Below are 20,419 nucleotides of genomic sequence, written 5' to 3'. Positions count from 1 at the left end.
ATTCCACAGGGCTCAATGTGCACCAAATTGACAGGACCCCCCCGGGTTCATGGTGGGTAAACTTGGCAGTGTCCGACAGGGCTCATGGTGGACAGAGATGGTGTGGACTTTCACACAGTGGGGACTTATGGTTAGCAAAATTGGTATGGACCTCTGGGAATAATGCTGGGCACAGATGGCAGGACCCCACAGGCTCATAGTGTGTAGAGTTGGCAGTGCCTTTCAGGGTGTGTGGTGGACAGAATTGGCATTTAACCCCCCGCATGGCTCATGGTGGGCAGAATTGGCATGGACCACAGGGCTAAAAGTGGGCAGGGTTGATGGGGAAAACCTGGGTTAATGGTTGGCATGGACCCTTAGAGCTCATCATGGTAGAATTTGCCTGGATACCCATGGTGGGCTCATGGTGGGTAGAGTTAGAGACCCCAAGAGTTCATGATTGGCAGCAGAATAAGCTGGGAACCTCAGGCATCATTATGGGCTGAGTTGGTGAGGACCAGTACAACTCATGTTGGGTAGAGTTGTTGGAGATATCAAGTCTAATTTTGGTCAGATTTGACAGGAGTCCCAGGTGAACTGAGTCGGTAAGTACCCCCAGACTCATGAATGGTAGGTAGTATTAGCTGGGAGTGCCACATTCTGGATTCATGATGGGCAGATTGGTGGGGACTTCTAAATTTTAGGTTGGATTGAGTTGGCCAGACCTCTGGTGCTCATGGTGGGCAGAATTGACAAGGATCCTAGGGTCATGGTGTGCAGACATGGTGGGCACCCCCAGAGTTCATGGTAGACAGAACTAACAGGGACCTACAGGGCTAGTGCTTGGCACCATTGGCAGGGACCTCCAAAACTCATGGTGGGCAGAGTTAGCATGGACCCACAGAACCCACTCTGGTAGAATTGGGGGGGACCATCAGAGGTCATGATGGAAGCAATTAGCAGGGATCTTCAGTAAAGTTGGCATGAACCCCAAGGTCTCGGTGTGGGTAGAGTTGGAGGAGTCCCCCAGGATTCATGATGGGCACATTGCCTTTGATACCCAGATGCCTTGGTGGGCAGGGTTTGTGGAGACACAAGGGCTAATTTTTGGCAGAGTTGTCAGCATCCCCAGGGCTCATGGTGGGCAGATTTGGCAGAGACACAAAGGTCTCATGGTGGGTAGAGTTGGCAGGGACTCCTCAGGCCTCATGGTAGTCACACTGGCGATGACTGACCAGGAGTCACGGTGGATAGAATTGGGAGTGCCCACCAGGGCTCATGGACCTGACATGGACCCTCAGGGATCATGGTGAGCAAAACTGACAGGGACCTACAGGGCTCACACTTGGGACCATTGGCAGGGACCTCCAAAACTCATGGTGGCAGAGTTGGCATGGGCCCCCAGGACCCTTTCTGGTAGAATTGGTGGGGACCCCCAGAGGTCATGATGGAAACAATTAGCAGGGATCTTTAGTAAAGTTGGCATGCACCCCAAGGTCTCAACTCATTACTGTTAGAATGGTGGGAACCCCAGGGAAGAGTTGGTTGGGACACACAGAGCTCATGGTGGACAGTGTTGGCAGGAATTTCTTGAGATGGGCACAATTAGCAGGGACCTCCAAAGGCTCATAGTAGATAGAGCAGAAGGGTATCTGCCAGATTCATGGTGGGCAGAGTTGGTGGGAACCACCAGATGTATGGCTGGCAGAGATGGCAGGGATCCCCAGGGCCTATGGTAGACCTAGTTGGTAGGGTCTCCCAGGTTTATGGTGCACAGAGTTGGCAGGGACCCCGAGATCTCAAGCTGTACATACAGAGTTATTAGGATTCCCCAGGGACTGTGGTAGGGAGAGTTGGCATGGACCCCAAGACTCTTGGTCAGCACAGTTGGAAGGGACTCAACAGGGCTCATGGAGTGTAGAGTTGTCAGAGACCCTCCAGTGATCTTAGTGGGTACGAGTGCCCTTTGGGGTTCATGGTGGACAGCGGTGGCCAGACCACTAGGGCTTATGATGGGCAGAGTTGGCAGGTATTGCCAGGCCGCATAGTGGTAGAATTGGACTTCTGAAGTGGTTCTCCTGTGACTAGGCCCAGCTCCAGTTATTCCCTTCCTCCCACATGCCATGGCATTGGCCTGTTGTTAGTGGGAGCTCCTGAAGGTTGGCCCCCAGAATGCAGGCAAATAGCAAGTGCTGTAGAGTTGAGCCTAAATCCTTTCTAATTCTATTTATGTTGACATCTGCCTGGCCTAAAATTAATACTCACGTACAAATGCAAATATTAGAGCCTGGGCTTGTGATGCCTGTCATGGCTCATGTCTCCTCTGCAAACTAGGGCCATGGCTCCCTGGTTTTAGGCTTAGGCAAAAGTGGGTATAGGGGTTTGCAATACATGTTGCCCTCAGGCCCAGATCCCACATGCTGAATGGACATTGGACATGTATGTGCCTGCATGTGTGGGCATGTGAAGTCAGAGCCATCATGGTCTATTTTGGTTTGTGGGAGCCTGTGGCCCAGGAGGGCATGGCCACTCAGCACCTGCCCCTCACCAGTCAGGGCCTACTTCCAGTCTGGCTCCAGGCAGCCCATTGGAGAACCAACTGCCCAGGGAGCACCCTCATTATGGGACCCGGGGGTCAGCCCCTGCCTCCCCCTGGGGCAGAGAGGAGGCTGGGGCATGCAGTGTGTCACTTGAACAAAAGGGCTGACTGACAGCTGTGCAGGGTTGGGGAGATGCACACCCAGTTCTGGCACCGGCTGAGTGATTATTGGGTGCCATGGCTATTGTTCTTGGGAGGGGCATGAATACAGGCCCAGGGAGCCTGAGCCCACTTTTGTGCATAGTCACACACAGGTGCCATCACATACAGGCCATGGATGGGCTGAAATGGTGGCTGAATGTACAAGAATGTGTGACTGTTTTTCCAGGTGGCTGGTCACCCACTGCCTCTACCTGTAGCTGATGGCCATACGAACAGTGGGACATGGGAGGGACACATGCATGAGGCACTTGAGAGGGACATGTGGGGACACAGGAGGGACATGGAAGGGACCAGAAGTCGGCTCACTGGGCAGGCCTGGGTCTGGGGTCAGGTCCACTTTCTGGAGGGCGGGTGTGACACGTGAGGTGGGACAGGGGATAAGGGGCATCACAGGCCTGGTGAGGGTCCAGTGTCTCCTGTAGGAACAGAGCAGGCTGTGGCTTAGGGCCCAGGCTGGACCAGCAGATGGGCATCTAGTGGTTGACCTCAGGGGTGCCTCTCCAGGAGGCTTCTTTGGCTACCACACCTGGATTGGTTTCCTGGACTCCAAGATGTCTTGTCATGGTCTCCTATTCCTGTGCATGAAGCCAGACTGTGCCCCAGTCACTCGTCCCATGACTGTCCCAATACCATCCCCCAGAGGACAGCAGAGAGCTGAGCAAGGGGAAGTCACCTCCCATCCAGGAAAACCTCCATGATATTTATCAACTGTACACAACTAAAAAGAGCAAATTACATAAACCATCTGGTTTGTCTAATAAATGGAGCAACATAAATGGCTAAGACCAGTTTCTAACCGAATACCCAAATAAAATGAAAAGCAGCTATTGTTCAGGAACAAAGGTATAATCAAATTCTAATTTTCTATTCCAATAAACATCTTTGAATTAATGCCTATTCCACTAATTATGAAGGTTTTTTATTAGTGTTCTACTTGATTAATAAAGCACAAACACAGATTACACATAATATCATTGTCATTTCCCCATGGAGGGCCCCCGGGTGGTTCCACGCATGCATTGAAACTTGGGAGGGAGAGAAACGAAGATGAGAGAAAGGTGGTGGAGGGTGAGGGGTGCAAAGCAGGCTAAAGTCTGGTGTGAAGAAGACAGAAGGGTGCTTGGCTCAGTGCCTCGGTTGGCACAGCCCAGGAAGAGACAGGGAAGGCAGCTACTTCAACCCCACTCTCAGCAGGGAGCTCTGGGCCCAGAGCCCTGCCGAGGCCTTGGGAGGTTTTGGGAAGAGCAGCTGCCCCGCAGCCCTTGCTGTAGATGCCATGGGCAGACACCTGCCCACCACCCAGCTGCATGGAGGCCATGTGTGGGTACCGCACAGCAGGCTGTACGCTCGGCCCTGGGGCACGGTCCTAGGGCTTCAGGGAGCATGGAAACTGTGAGCGTCAGTGGAAGGCATGGTTAGGGATGTGCAAGGCAGCACCCTGAGAAAGGCAGCCTCGCAGAGCTGGGCCTGAGGACTGTTGACGAGGCTCAGAATATGCAGGGCAGTGGCACCTTTAGGGAGGCCCTCTCTCCAGTGAGGGTATGTGTGTGAGCACAAGTGGGTACATCCAGAAGTCCAATCTGCCCCACCCTAACACCCTGACATCTGTGGGTTTGCTTTCTCCTAAAATTGGGATGGAGCCCAGGCCCTTTGTACTGAGCTACATCTCTAGTCCTTTAAATTTTATTTTTTTAAAATTTTGAGACTCAGTCTTGACTATTCACTAAATTACCCGGGCTGGGCTTGAACCTGTGATCCTCCTGCCTCAGCCTCCCAGAGGGCTGGGATTACAGGCGTGTACCACTGTGTGAGGCATCAGGTCTTACCATTGAGATAAGCATTGTTGCATTTCTTCTTTTGTTTTGTGGTAAGATCACATTTAACCATTTTCTCCCATCATTTTAAGCAACATTCCATACAAATGTATCACTGATTGCTTGGGATTAGCTTCATGGTATTGAAATGGTGAATACTCAGAACCCTCCACGTGAGCTTGGAGACCAGGCAGGAGGATTTGGTCATTGGGTCTCTTCACCAATATCACACTGAATCAGAGCCCTGTGCTCAGGGCACCACCCATCTGGGGCAAAGTGGGGTGATTAGCCACACCTCTCATCTAGCCACACCCACCCACTTAGCCCCACCCTACTCCTCACCAGGTCCTGGTCCCCAGCTTGTTCACTGTGGCCTTAGGAAAATTCAGGTCCAAGTGAGTTCACCTTCTGTTCTCCAAGAACCACATCTCTCTGTCCTCACCACCCCAAGCCAGGATGTTACAGGCAGAAGGAAGGAAACCGCCCTTGTGGCCGGGGTCTCGAAACCATCCTGGCACACATCACTGCATTTTTGTCACCGTGACAATGCCCAAGGGCAGTGCTTATAGAGAACTGACTTCCTGAGCCCAGGCTGTGGGGCTCCAGGCCTGGTGCCAGCTCAGGTGACGTCCTCATGGGTGGCATCACCCCGGCGGAGCGTGTCTGGAGGGAAGCCCATGCTGGAGGATGGTGGGTGCCTTCTAAGGTTGGCTAGCTCTGGGTGGACTCAGGTCCCACAGGAACTTGGGCACCGTTCCCACTATCACAGCTGTGTATCTGGCCCTATCAGTCAGGAGCAGGTGTCTCTGGCTCCCTGAGCTGGGACCTCACAGGGACAGGGCTGTGTAGGGGCTCCTCTCCCTCCTGGGACTCCTCTGGGAGTTTCCTTCCCTGTGCACTTTCCTTGGCCCTGCCTTTTGGTTTCCTCTTGGAGTTTCCAGATGCACTCCTCTTCTGTTCAACCCAACACCAACTTCCACTTTCTGCTGTGTCACCAGGACCTGTGTTCCCCTAGTTTCAGGTCTTTACTCCCCTTGGGGTTCCTGTCCAGAGGACCTGTTGGGCTCCCCTCCATGTCTGGCCATCCTTAGTGCTGATGTTCTCATGGTGTCTACAGGTAGAGTGGATGTCACAGCCTTCCTGTGTCCTCAGGGGTGCTGTGTTGGGTTTTAGGAGCTGCCCTCATGGGGTCCTTAAGGGTCTACCATGAAGTTTTACCTTCTCTTATCTTGGGGACCTGCTCCTCTCCTCTCCTGTCCTCTCTCCTCCTTTTCTCTTTTTCTTTTCTTTCTGGTACTGGGGATTGAACCCACAGCCTTTGCACTGAGCTATGCCCCCAATCTTTAATTTTTCTTTTTGAGTTAGTGTTTTGCTAAGTTGCCCAGCCTGGGCTAGAACTTGCAATCTTCCTGCCTCAGCCTCTCAGAGTGCTGGAATTACTACTCCTGGCTGGGGCTCCTCTTTCTGTAGACTCCTCTCTTTGGGGTCCCGAGGCACCGTGTTCCCCATTACCTTCTTCAGACCTGTACATTGCTGCTCAGAGGAATTTTATAGGTGGTTGTTTGATATAGTCATTAAAATTAAATGATATTAACTGACATTATATCAGGGCACAGATTAGTAAATATTCAAATATGGAGCAAGGGCTTGTTGTCCTCCATGCTTACCAGGGAAACCAATGTCCACAGAAACAGGTTTTTGCAAGAGAAAAAGCTTTATTGTGTGGGTAGCATAACCAGCCAGGGCCTGGGCTGAGCTTAGGTCGGGACTTTACAGGAGGGAGAGTGGGCTGGGTTTTTCCTGGATGGCTGCCCCAGCACAGTCTGGGGGATTCCGAGCTTGTTACGCACTCCCATCAGTCCTGGAAAGCCACTTCTGATCTGTGATCAAGGTCAGTGAGAGGCCCAGGCTACTCCTGGGAGACAACTTCAGCCCTCGGTTATTCAGGGAACTCGTGCCCATGTGAGTCCAGGCCTTGGCTGATTTCAAAATCGGGTTGCTTCCTAATCGTTCCGACTCTCTCTGTCACCTCTGGTACTCTTACACATGGCTCTTACGTACATTACCTACGGCTTCCCCTCTGAATGCTGCCCTGGTGCTGTCACGCTGGTACTGTTTGTGGCAGATGTGTCAGCACACAGGGCACCCTGCTTTTATCTTTGGTGTGGTTGACTGCGTAGATGTCACATGAATGGTGAAGACAGGACCCAAATGTGTGGGGCTTGGGGCCTCCCCATCAGGGACAGCACAGAAGATCGAGGACACAGTCCTCCAGGATCAGAAACTGGCCCCCACTATGGGCAGGTGACATTCAGGTTCATGTCTGCTCCTGCCCATCCCATGGCCACCATCCAGGTCATTCAGGTGGGAGGCCTGTTACCATCATGACTGCAGGCTGGCCCAGACACAGAGCTCTGGACAGCTGCAGTGTGTGTCCTGTGGGCACATTTGGGACTGAAGGCCCATGGGGTGTGTGTGGGGGGGCTGTGTTGCTTTGTTCCTTGCCCCTCACTGGTAGCATCGTGGCATAGATTTTCCCAGGGCTGGGTTAACATTCCCAGTGTGCCCGAACTGGCATCCAGGCTGAGCTCTGCCCACTATGCCAGTCCTGTAGTGAAGCTGACTACTCTCTCCTCAGCCTGGCTCTACACACAGTGACTGTGTTGTGTGTGCACGGGAAGCCTGGTGACAGTGAGCCAGTGATGCGGCACCGTACTGGGCAGCAGAGTCTCAGGGACACTGACAGGAGGGACTTAGAGAGGAAGTTCCCAGGGGGTCACACTGACAAGCACACACTGGAAGCTCCTGTGCCTGGCTTCCTGAGAAATGCAGACATGCTGGTGGGTGCTGCTCAGGAGCGACCTGGGGTGTGACAGCCCGACTGCACTGTGACTTCTCACCATTGCTGAATGCAACAGCCAAGCAGAGGAGGAGTCAGAGCCACACCACAGGGGTGCTGCCCCTCACCTGTGACCTGAGACATCCTGAGTGCACTTCCTGTGTAAGAGAGGTGCAGGGTGGGGGTGACACAGGCTCTGCTCACTGGGGACGGCAGAACCGGTCCCCTGGGTCGGATCTCCGATGGCACATGCTGTGAGGCTCACTAGGCAGGCACAGCACAAGCAGTCCGGCACTGCCTATTGCTCTGCCTCACCACCGTGATGGGGACAGCCCTGGACACCCACAGATACCCCACAGGCCCTGCCACCTCCTGGGAAGGGCCATGATCTGATTGAGCCATTGATCATTCAAGATCTTCAGGGAATAAACAGCTGGACAGGAAAATAATTGCTCTGTCCTTCTCAAATAAAGACCACCAAATGTGAAATCAGAAGTTTAATATGACACCATTAAATATATTTATATATCTCACACCGCAGGATTTTTTTAAAACATAAGAATTTAGAAATTACAAGTAGGTATATGCTTCCTATATTCAGATAAATTGATTTCTACTAATTATTATTTAAATTCCGGGTAGGGAGAAATGATTTCAGGAGAGGACAGGTATCAAAGCAGATATACAACACCACTTAAGACAGCGTGTCTGCGCCTCTCTCCCTTCCTTTCCCCATTACACTTGGCCACAGATGTCACACGGAGGTGGAAGGGATGGAGTGGCACTGGGCAGGTCGGGGTCTCTCTATGCTCAGCCCCACAGAGGTGTCTGTGGCTCTCGGTGACAGCATTGCATCACCCTGATGTCGTCTACAGAAGGGGCTTTTCCTACTTGGAGAGGGAGGAAACCTGAGGCTCCCACATGATTTTGGCAACTCTGAATCATGCAGACCCATTCTGCTAACCATTGGAAGGCGGGAGGGCCCGAGTCTCTCCAGGGCTGGGGTGTGGGTGACAGCGGAGTCAGGGAGTCCACCCCTCTCCTCCCAGGACTGGACCTCCAAGCATCCCCTGGGACCACTGTGCCCTTGGGACCCTTGGGGCTCACTGACCACTCATTCCTGCTCCGATTTGATTACCTCCCGGGAAAGCATGCCAGGGCATCTGGTTCTACAGTGTAGATATCGATATTCTCACATTAATAATGGCCATCAACTATAACCTCATGTGAGGTCCTGACCTCGGAAACAGCAGTGGGGAGGTGTCACCCCAGGGAGCTCCTTCTGTCCTTGAGGACCTGTGTGGCTGACATGGCCCTGCAAGTGCTTGGGGGAGCAGGTCAGGAGGAGCTGGCAGTGACGCCTTGGGGAGTTCTTTCTTTCCTGCTCCACGCTGTGGATGCTAACAGTCCTGCCTGAGACTTCTCCTGTGATGGACCAGCCTTGAGGCCGACACCACAGTCATTTCCACACCTGGTGGCCCCTCTTTAGGACCCGTGGCTTCCCAGGTGCCTCCCTGCCCTACTCACCCCCTCTGTCAAGCTGCTTTGAGATCACGCTGAAGGTGCCAACACAGCAAGATTGCGGTTAAGAAATTGAACATGTGCTTTAGAAAAAGTAACCTTCTCAAGAATGTGAAAACAGATGAACTGATTCTCCCCTTACTCCAGCTGGATGTTGCTGCAAGCCCCTGTCGCTCAATGAAACAAAAGTACACATTTTCTGGGGTGAAGAGCACTGACCACAGCAGCTTAAGGAGCCTATCACTATGTGGTCATGATGAGAGACACACGGGCAGAGTCACGGCGTGGTCCCGGTGGCTGCAATGGTGCCTACTGGGGCAGGGCCCTCAGGATGGCATTGACCTCCTCGGCCACGGCTGTCAGTGCAAACTCAAACTGCTCCTGTGAGGGGACAAGGAGAGGAGACGTGAGTGTGGCTCCAGTGGGGAGCTGCAGCAGAGATGCTGGGAAGGGAGAGGAACAAGCAGTCTTTGGTTTGCTGACAGATTGGTTGGTGGGGGGGGGCCCGGACTTCTGGGAGGGACATGTTGAGTCCAGAGCTGGGTGGGGAGCAGTGGGTCCAGAACTATTGGGGGCCCCTCACACCCTGCTGAGTCCTGACCTTGGGATCCCTCACCCCAGCCCCTGCCTTCCTGGAATGGAATGGGGCAGGGGTATCAGGCAGTAAGGACATGGCCATTAAAACCACCACAGCCATAGCCATGTTGGGCTTGTTCTGTGCACAGATGTGTAGAGGCGTGGTATTGTCATAGCTTGGGAAGCCACCTCCTCCTGTAGCCCTCCTAAGTGATGGGTGGTGGCCGCACCTGCCTCGGGAAGCGCACATACACTTACATGTGACCTGTTTGCACAGGGCTAGCCTTGGTCACCCTACTGTCAGGACTGTGGGCTTCTTGAGGAGACAGCACAGATCTGGTGGCACAGAACTCCAGGGAGACACCAGGCACTTGCTGGTCACACCAGAGGAGACACGGGCACCATGGACCTTGCATGCCATCATCTGGCCAGCCAACTTGATTAAGGACGGGCCCATCGGTGGGCGGAGCTGGTCTTCCCTGTCATCCTGGTGGTAGTGATGCTGTGCTCTGGTGCCAGCCCCTGCCCCACCACAGTCACAGTGTGTGAGGCTCAGCAGTTTGTGGCCACATGTGGAGTAGTGTCCTCTGAGCTGGTTACCCGGATGGAACCCCAGGAATTGGGGAGGAGACCCAGCCTTTGAGTGTGACGTGCACTTGTGAGAGGAATTCACGCCAAGGGAAACACGAGAATGACTGCTGTGGCTGCACTTAAGGACTAAGCCCTGGTTTTGGTGGGTGACAGACACTGGTTTTCACAGGCAGGATCTCAGGATCCGCACTGTCAGGTGGCACAACTGAGGGGCTCCTGGTGACCGATCTGCCTTGGTGGGTGAGGTTAGAAGCAGCACTGAGATGGGCTAGTCAGGGGGCTGAGCCCAGTGAGTGGGTGTCCAGCTGCTCTGTCCACACTGGGCAGGGAGAAGGTTGTGACCATGGACACTCATGTGGGACCAGCCACAAGGGAGCAGCTACAATTCTCACACCCACATGCACACATGCACTCACACACTCTCACACCCACTCCTGTCCGGACAAGCTGGCATCCTTCCTTCCTGTGTGGGGGATGCCGTCCTCTCCTTGCAGCGAGTTTATCCATGCCCTTACCCAGAGCCTCATGGTGACAGCTCCTGGGGCACTGAATCTCTGGCCTTGGTGCTACCTTGACCTCCCAGGTGTCCAGCTCACCCTCATAGGTGACAGATCCTGTGCTGTCAGGGGACTTTGTTAGGTGTCTGGGGCTCCTGAGATTCACTCCGCTAACTCAGTGCTCCACTAGGTGGCAGCACAGCCCCAGGTCCACGGTCACATTCTCCTTGCAGAGAGGTGTCCGTTCCCTGGGCAGACGCAGACTCTGGCCTGTGTGAGGGGTGCTCACTGCTGTTTCGTCCACTGTCTCTCTCCAGGGTGGAACCGACCTGTGGGTCTGCAGCCTGGGGGTGATGCTGGCAGGGTGGTTAGTGAGGAGGAGTGGCGGTGACTTCTGTGTAGCTCAGCTTCCAGGAGCTGGGCTGATGCACACACCTCAGGATGACTGACCCTGACAGGAGGCAGTGGGCACCCTGTGGACCCCACAGGGAGCAGGCCCTGCATGAGGAAAGCTGTTAGCCAGGACGGAGGCCACAGGATGACATCTGGTTTGCCACAGTACCAGGGCAAGGAATCTGGGGTGATGGCGGAAGTGGCTCCTTTTTCCTCAGTGTGTCCCACAGCACTTTGCTCAGGTGGGGACTGCTGAGGCTAGTTTTGGGGAATAGGACCTGGACACCAGGAGCTGAAGGGCTTTGTCCTTGCAGGGTGTCAGGAGGGATTTTGTTTGTACACAGGCCTCGTCTGGAACGAGGTGCAAGTCCACAATGAGTGCAGAGGTGTGGGCAGGCAGGGACCTGCTGGCTTGAATTTCCCACCATTGCCATGGAGTAGAGGCCAACACACATCTGACTTTGTCCACAGCAGAGCTCGCTGCTCCTTCCTGGGTATGAAATTTCCCTGCCTACTGGTGTCACCTGTCTCCACTGCCTGTCCCAGCTACCTGGAGCTTGGGGGTGGGGTGCAGGACAGTGGGGTGGTGTCTGGCCTGACCTCTTGTGGCAGGATAGACCTTCCATGGGGCATGTAACGTGAGGGTCATCTGAAAAGCCACTGCCTGTGATGCTGTCCATCTTCAGGGGCACTGTAGCTGGTCTCTCTCATGTGACACTGGGTCACTAGAGGGAGGAGCCATTACCCTGTGGTGGGGGACCCCAAGGTCCTGTGCCTGGATGCGAGTGCCAGGAGGCTGGGTGCACTCCGGGCTGAGATGAGCTGTCCCCAGCCTTGACAGCTCTCTACAGGACCAAGCACTATGCCTGGGTTTATGTGGCCCAGCTCACCCTGCGTGCACATGTTACTGTTACAGTGCTTAACTTTCACCCTAACAGTTGGATAGCATGGGGGGCCTAGGAGCTGCCTACACCTCCCAGAGGGATCAGCTTGGCCTGGATGCCCAGCTAGGGATCACAGGGTGTGGATCTTGGCCTGCCAGGCAGCGAAGGATTCTGTTGTGATGCTGGGATTGAATCTAGGGCCCTGAAAGTGCTACGCAAGTGCTGAACCATGGGATACGTCCCCAGCCTCTGTATGGTTTTTAGAATCTAAGATCCTCTTAAGTTATGGAGTAATTCTGCAAGGGCATCTTTCAGCAATCTCACATCCGTGTGCACACTAAGCACCCAGTGTGCTAGGACCTGACACCAGTAGGGAGATGCATATTTGTGACTTCAGGATGTCTAGGATGTGTGACAGGTCTTATCCCCGCCGGTCCCCAGCTGCCCGAGTTCCTGAACTTCCAGATCAATCACAGATTATTGCTACATCCTGCAGTCCCCAACTGAGCCTGGGAACAATGTCTACTCTGCCAGGACACGACACACCCATCCCACTCACTAGTCACAGCACCTGTTGCTATGGCCAAGTACTCAGCCATTCTCACTCCCCCAATCTCACACCCTCTTCACTTCCTGTCACTGAAGCACATCCCACTAACCCCCCTGCCCTATCCATAAAACACCCAGCTCAATAAGCTGGACTCAGACTCTCTTTTGGAGTCACTCCAGGAGGTCGTGCCTGGATACCCGAAATTCAGGCTGGCTATTTGTTCTTTACTGGGTCTCTGTTTACCTAACAGAGTGGACCTGCAGAAGCTGCTGCTGCTGGATATAGACATTTCTGGAATGCTCAGAGAAGAGAGAATTGGAGCAATCTCAGTTTTAGGACTGGTTAATCAGAAAGCTTTTGTTTTTATCCCTGTTGCTATAACCTGGTTTTTGCTGAGTCTGAGCTATTCTGGGAGCATCAGGACTCCTTTTATCCCAGGGACAACCCGATGTCTTCAACCCAATGGCCAGTACCCAGGACAGGTGTGGTCAGGGAGGTGGGAGATAGAGGGCCAGGGGTGCATTTGGTGAGCTGGGGACACCCCTGGGACCTGGGGTTTGCCTTTTCCTCCTTTCCATAGAAACTCGGTGTTCTTCCCCTGCCTCAAAGAGAGACATCCTGTTAATTGAATCTCCTACTTGGTCTCTCCCTGCATTGCAGACACCAACTGTTCTTGTGGCTATGGGTGCCCTGTGACTCTTTCAGGAAAGCCTGGGCACCCCTGCCTGGGGAGGATGGGGGTGGACAGCAGCAGCTGGCCTGTGTCAGATCAGCCTGATCCCCTCTCTACTCTCAGGAAACAGCTGCAGAGAGACACCTCTAACACCCTGAAAGTCCCAGAGCACTGATTGACAGTACCTTTGTCTGGACCATGCCCGGTCTCTGGTCCCTCAAGTGCTCCAGGGTTGCTGCGATATCAATCTCTTTAGCACCTGCAACAAACCACAAATTGGGCTGAGCTCAGCGCACAAGATAATCCACTCCGAATCTGTCAATCTCCTGCTATCGGGCTCCCTCTGGGCAAAGAGGCCAGTTGAAAATTATTACACTCGTCCCTCAGCAGGCTTGGCAGGCAGCTGCAATTTCAGTGTTCACACAGAAAATAAGGCAAGGGCAGCTTTCATTAGCATTAATTCGAGAAAGCCGAGCTGAGAACAGTCCTAGATGCCTGAGTAGATACCATACTTAACACCAGCAGCCACCACCACTAGAAACTGAGCTTTGTTGGGTTGTTTGGTGGCATCTAGACTGTTAAGTCAGAGGAAGTAGGGTATGTTTTGATTTTGATTGCATAGAATTAGTTCTCATTTGATGAAAGGAAGGTTAGAGCGATCTTTTACATGAAGTAGTGGCCTTTGAGCGCAGAGTTCCCTGGTTTCTAAAACAGGGCCGCAGATGTGAAGCAAGGACACTTTTGTGATGAGGAAACAAGACTGGTCCAAGGCCACCAGATGCCACCAGCACCACAGGACAAGCACATGGGGCTCTGGAGAGCAGCCCCCAGGAAGACAATCCCCACCACACCACAGCGTGGCCTTGGTGGTCAGGACACTCTAGCCCATGCTGCTATGGCCACCCAGGTGGCTCAGCAGTCAAGGCCAGCACTACCTCAGGAGAATAAATGCATTGGCCTGTGGGACCAGAGGTGGCAGATCAGTGAAGGAGAGGGCAAAGGCCTAAATCTAGCCTGAGCTGAGGAGAGGCGGCGTGATAGGCGACACCTGAGGGTGTGCTGGGACCATACATCACATTTGCATAAAGTAAAACAGCAAGAAACCTAGGGAAGCTGTGGAAGGCTGCCTGGTGCCATCACTGACTCCACCAACCCTGGCCCATGCAGCACCGGGGCCTCTGGGCCACCCAAGGGCAGGTGAAGTGCCTGTGTCACCTTCAGAGCTGACCCAAAGTCTCCCCAGCTTCTGTCCATGGGCAGCACACTTCCTCTGTTGGTCTAGGACACCAGAGCCCACTGCTTCTTCCCAGGGGCATCTCCCTGAGGGTGGCCAGTGTCCATAGCAGCTGGAAGAGAGGTCTTCCCAGCTGAGGGCAAGGGTCAGGTCCTGGTTTGCTTAGGTACTGCTCTTCAGGGGTTCAAAGGCTGCCAATGCTGAGAGCCACAGGACCCACAGCCTTGTTCTAAAGAGAATCCATGCATTTAGAGCAGTTTGGAATAGAAGGGTGAGTCTCAGGGAGGCGGTCAGGAAGAGGAGGCAGCAGCCAGCCGGGTCCCTTAAGGGGACCATCTTCCCCGGCAATGGAGCCCACACAGCTGAATGACAGTGACAGACATGGAGTGAACTTTGCTTTTCCCAGAACAGGCCAGAAGCAGGAAAGGGGCTTCAGGGCTCCCAAATATGGGGTCTTGCCCTTGCCAGGAAACCAGCCCTCATGGCAGCTGTGATTGGCCCTTGGCAGGGCTACAGCTGCTGGCAACGCTGCACATTCTGGTGCACCTGAATTTCAGGTGTGAAGAATGCCACCCTGGAGACAGCATGGTACCCAAGGGGATGAGCATGGCACTGCCCTCTCCAGCATCTTAAGCCTATGAGGTCTCTCCAGGGATGTGGAATGGTGAGCCCTGTGATGTTTAGTGACAAGGGCAGAACAGCTTTGTGACTAAACTTGGCAGCTTCCCACAAACACCCTAAAGCCCACAGGAGTATTTCTGTGTCTCATGAGCACTGTGCCAGCACTCTCTGCCCTCTCACAGGGAGGGGTGACTTTTGCAGCACGGATGATGCTCTCAACCTGAGAACCTGCATATGACCTAGGGCTTCTCAGGAGCATCCCAACTGTGACCCATGTCAGAAGCCATGGGGCACCATGTCATGTGGCAGGCACTGTGTCCATATGCAAAAGCCAGCAATGAAAACTCCTGGCCAGGGCTTTGTGGTCATGGTCGCTGTGCAGTGCACTTGGTCAGGCATCTTTGGAGGTGTTGTGAGATTGGGAGCTGGGTTCTGATAAAGTGCATCATGACTGGTCCAGTGTATTAAAATATGTCTACTGGTTTTTTGAAAAAATAAGTTTTTAAAAATTTTATCCCTTTCCCCTCTCCATCTTCTTTGTCTACTGGTTTTTAAGAAACTTTTCTGAAAAAGAAAAAGAGCAGTTCAGAGTAGAATGCCCAGTTGAAATCCAATGTGGTTTTCTGGGTTCTGCAGAATGGGCAGTGTTGGGGCCCTGGCACTGCTGTGGGTGTGGGGTCAGGCCACCACCTTGTCCCATGGTGGGGCTGTGCCAGGGCCCTGGGAGATGAGGCCAACGAAGCTGTGACCTTCGGGTACAGTGAGGCTCACCTCAGGGACACTCAGGACAGAATTCAGCCCCACAGGGTCTGTTAGCCTCTGACCCTGGTGCAGTGTGAGGCATCTGACTCAACAGAGAATTTCAGTCCACCTTGAGGGTCCATCTGGGACACAGACTCAAAGCTTTCAGATGTGATTTAATCCCGAGGGTTGCCTGTGCCACAAGCCTGGGTGCCCCATCAGCACTGAGAGCTACTGGCTGTAGACCATGCCTCAGAACTCTGGTAGGCAAGTGGCAGCTCCCGAGAGCTGGGGCTGGTATGGCCAGAAGAGCTTGGCCTCATGTGGACAGGTGTTACTGAGGAAAGACCCCAGGGCCAGGCAGATCCTCTGGTGAAACGCTATGACCAAATCCTCCTGCTTCATGGCTCTGTGATGCTCTTTCACAGACTATTCTCAAAAGAAAGTGGGCAATGGAAACAGAGCATCCTGAGTTCACCCAGATGGGGTGAGAAATATCAGGGAGATACTCATACTTCTCCTGGCTGATGCTAAGGTGGAACAGTGGAGGAAATTAAATTAATGCTGAAAAAAGTGGAGAGCACTAAAGTTAGGTAAGTAATGGATTTGTTAAGTAAAGTCAATTGTCTGAGGAGGATGGCTAATGTCTTCTTGCATGCTAGAATTAAAAATAATTAGTTATTTGAAGTGTGTGTGGAGACAGCTTTAATAGAGCTCACTGCAAAATCCCTTACAAGGGACAGAAAGACAGCGGTGAGTAGCTCAGTGTCGCCACCCTAACACCAGTGTGACCTTTTGCAGGCAGAGTGGTGGGTGCTGTCCTTTTCCTTTATGCCAGGGCTGCTGAGCTGCGGGGTTGGTCTGAGCCCTGGCCCAGAAGCTCTTCTGGTGTCTGTGGTAGGGTTCTCTCCAAGGATGTGAAGCCAAAGTGGATGGATGACACATTCCAGGGGTCAGTGATGCCCAAGTGACCAGTGACTGCCGGTGGGCAGTCCAGAGATTTTATCACATGCAAGAATCCAGGTGGAGGACAGACAGGACTCAGGGACACAGCGGGTGGCCTGGTGCTCTGCCTGGCCCCCAGGAAGGCACTTGCCTCAGCTGCATATGTCCCTTTAAGGGCCACAGTACCACGTGTGTGTGTGTCTCATCCTCAGGGCCACCTGGAGCCATCCAGCATGGCTCAGTGACACTGACTACATCATTCCACCTCCAGTCACAGTGGCCAAGGAGACTGCATATTGGAAAATACATTTTCAAGACAGTGGAGGATTTCTGAAAGCTTTAGATGAAAAGTATTACCCAATAAACATTAAAAGAACATTAGCATTAAAGTATTAAAACTATTTTTTACAATAAAGGAATCAATTTGAAGCTGAAGAAAACTGAGTGAACACACCCCTGGTGTCTCTTTATGATGTTTACTCTGATTTCTCTGGGAGTTGGTTCCTGGCTGTGTGAGGCAGGGGCTGGCCTATCTCCTTCAGGTGGCTGGGACACTGGGCAGCTGGTCTTGGGGACCTTGGTTGCGACTGCCCAGCTTCCTACACTGCTCAGGAGTGACAGTTTAATAAGCACAGAGGCCTCCTTGCAGCTTTCTCACTAAGGAGGTTTGCAGACCACAAGAACATATGTTCTTTATTGAAGCAAACCACAGTGTGTATCAAATGTCCAGGAGAGGAAGGCCTCACACACAGAGGATTTTCTAATTCTATCCTCTGGAAGGTCTGAGAGCACAGCTTCTTGAAACCAGCCTGGGGATGCCTTGGTTTGAGTGTTTGGTTAGGAAGGGCAGGACCACGAAGGCCGAGGCTGCCCCATCCCCTGGCCCTGCATGGGCATGGAGCAGGTGGCAAGAAGGCACAGTCAGAACCCTGCACACTCAGCAAGATGGGGCCTGGCTCAGGGGCTCAGGGCTGTGTGGACACTGCGTGAAGCACACCTGTCTGCACCACAGCACTTGGGCACCATGTACTTCACACACGCAGGCACACACGTGTATGTGCCCACACCACACACCTTACACATACACACACCACACTGCCAAGTTACAGCATGCACATACAAGAATCATACATGCAAAATACCTCACCATGCACTCATATGCACACGAGACATCATACGTGCACAACAGCCCATCTCACACACACACACACACACACACACACACACACACACATCTTTGTGGGCCTTTTGTACTGAATTTACTTAGAAAAACTGAGCTGGGCATGTGGCACATGCCTGCAATCTCAGCACTTTGGAGAGAGGCTGAGGCAGGAGGATTGTTGTGAGTTCAAGGCCAGCCTGAACTACGGGGCAAGACCCTGTCTCACCCCAACCCTCAAAAGACAGGAAAATTACAAGCAGAAAGATTTTTATGCTGACCTAACTAAATTATAAGCTCCTTTTTCAACATTTAGGTGGGATAAAAGGAAGAAATCTTTATCATATTCATTTGAAAATCAAGTATATCAGAACCAAGACAAACTAGGTTTTGCATTTCTTCTTTTGAGCAGGTTTGAAATCATTTGTGTAGAGAAACTGAGGTGTCTCCAATCATTATAAAAGAAGAAAGCTGAACAAAATGAAGGACTTTAAATGTGCACTGTTGTCTCAGTCGCTTTCCCTACTGCTCTGGGGAAATAGGGAACTGTGAGGACCACCTGACAGGTCTGTCAGCTTCCAAACGGCACTGACACTGTGTAGATGTGGGCTGGATACCTTCTCAGGTGACCCTGCCTGCCTGGCTTCATGGGGACATGGGGGGATTTAATTCAGTGTGGCAGAGGTATCCCAACTGTGGCCTTAGCATACTACTGAGTAGTGACCCGGGTGCTGTGCACAGGGCCCTCCTGCCACCAGGGATGTGTTGGCCAGGAGTGGCTCCTCCCTGGGCTGAGGAGAAGGATGCTGGATAGGAGGCTAGTGACATTCTGGCACCTGCCCAGGTGCAGAGAGCCCAGCAGATGGAGAAAAACCCTGGCTTGGCATGGGGACCCTGGAGTCATGGAGGGATGGTGCCGGGCCAGGAAGGCTGTGCTGGTAGGGGCTGGGTGAGCAGCAGGAGAGAGGAGAGAGCAAGTAAGCAGGTCTCTGCCCATAAGGCGGAGGAGGGGACCAGGTACAGACAGAGGCCAAAGTGCAGGCCAGGGAGGCCAGGGACGTGATGCCTTGGGACGGTGCCTGCCCACACAAGCCTGCTCCCCTGGGTGTGTCAACATGGCTTGGATCTGAAGAACACAGATGCAGGAACTGTGCTCAGAACCCCAGGATGGCGATGTCCTCTGCCAGGGCCGTGCTCTATTTCTCTGAGACGTTCCCAGGTTTCCAGATCTGCGGCTTTCAGCCTGAGCAGACTCCCCAGGGGCTCTGCTTTCCTATGGCTTGGTCTCTGGGTGCCAAGGGTGGGTGGGAACCAGGAGAGGAGGTGCAGAGTCAGGGTTAGCCGTTTCTGTTGCTTCCGTTGCTTGGGGGTTGGGGTCACTCACATGGTGACCGTGGCAGCTGTGGGTGCAATGGAGTCCACAGAAACCCCAGAGGGCTTGTGTTCACTGTGGTTTCCAAAGACTGAGGGATCACCAGGTCCTGGGCCCCCACCCGTGGCCTTCTGTATGTCCACCATCTGGCATGCCCTGCAGTGCTCCTGCACCCAGAGCCATGTCTCCCTTGCACAGGGCCCACTGCCATCTGGCCTGGGGCCACATCCAGCTCCATACGTCCACGTGCTCATCACCACTACTGGGCACCAGACACTCAGGGGTGGGAAACATGTGGAGAACACTCTGATGGGGCGGTTCCCATGGTGCTGCTGAGGACAGCTCCTCCCTGGAGGAGGACCAGGACTCCTTGTCCCTTAGCTGACCAAAGTGGGCCATGTGGAGCCTGTGACAGCTGGTGGTGGAGCACTCCTACCAGTACCCTCCACCACCCTATAGGTCATCAGCAGGCACAGACTCCAGTGGCTGGGCCCTTTCTGTCTCTTACTCATGCGTCTCAGAGCCATGCTGGCCAGTAGTGGGTGCTGAGTCACCGGTCTGCCTGTGTGAAGCTGTGGCTGTTCCTGTGGCCCTTAGTGACACCTTCATGGTTTAAGCTCATGTTTCGGAAGGAATGGTGACTGTGACAGTGGCCGTGAGCAGCAGACTCCATGAGAGAACAAGGGGAGAGGCCCAGTTGCACTGCCCAGGCCACAGGTAGCAGGTGCCCAAGTCCTGTGTTTCATGGCCCTGCAGGAAGAGGGTGGCCAAGAGTGAGGCACTGGCAGTGGTAACCAGCCAGTATCCTGGAGATACCATGTGAGGAGGACCAGGAGGGGTGGATACATTTCAGAGGTTGCACCCCACAGCAGGAGGTACGGCTCACTGCAGAAGACCCTCTGTCCCGATGGACAGCTCTGTTGCTGCACTGCCCACCATGGTCAGTGTCCCCAGTGCCCCTGAGGTCAGGTCTTTTTTTGATTTTATTCAATTTTAATTAAATTAGCCACAGGTGGTCATGTATTGAACCACACAGCTCTGAGGGGTGTTGGTCTTAAGAGTTCAAGGAGCCATAAATGTCACTGAGAAAGATCCTCTGACCTCCACCCCATGCTGGGCACACCTGTGCATGCCCATGCATGAGGGTGGCTGGCCTTCCTGGTCTGCACCCCTGGTTCCCTTCCAGCCACCTCCCATGCCCTACTCAGCCGCTTGATTTGAAGCCAACACCTCTCATGAGGGAGTGGGGCTTCAAGACCTTGGATGCAG

The 20,419-nt window shown here is 53.4% G+C and overlaps 1 protein-coding gene across 1 annotated transcript in view; it reads right to left on the bottom strand.

The window, feature by feature from the left end:
- Positions 1-7,896: 7,896 nt before the first annotated feature.
- Positions 7,897-20,419, bottom strand: part of Ptprn2 (protein tyrosine phosphatase receptor type N2) — a 523,272-nt gene continuing 510,749 nt past the window's right edge. Inside the window, exons 22-23 of the mRNA XM_033763957.1 lie at positions 13,264-13,337; positions 7,897-9,295 (exon numbers count right to left, since the gene is read on the bottom strand). Coding sequence (XP_033619848.1) covers positions 9,224-9,295; positions 13,264-13,337 — 146 coding nt within the window. The 3' untranslated portion in view covers positions 7,897-9,223. The remainder of the gene's footprint in view (positions 9,296-13,263; positions 13,338-20,419) is intronic.

The sequence above is a fragment of the Fukomys damarensis genome, unplaced genomic scaffold (genome assembly GCF_012274545.1).
Source record: "Fukomys damarensis isolate Sample0158 unplaced genomic scaffold, DMR_v1.0_HiC HiC_scaffold_16, whole genome shotgun sequence".
Taxonomy (NCBI): domain Eukaryota; kingdom Metazoa; phylum Chordata; class Mammalia; order Rodentia; family Bathyergidae; genus Fukomys; species Fukomys damarensis.
This window is presented reverse-complemented; position numbering and strand designations above follow the sequence as displayed.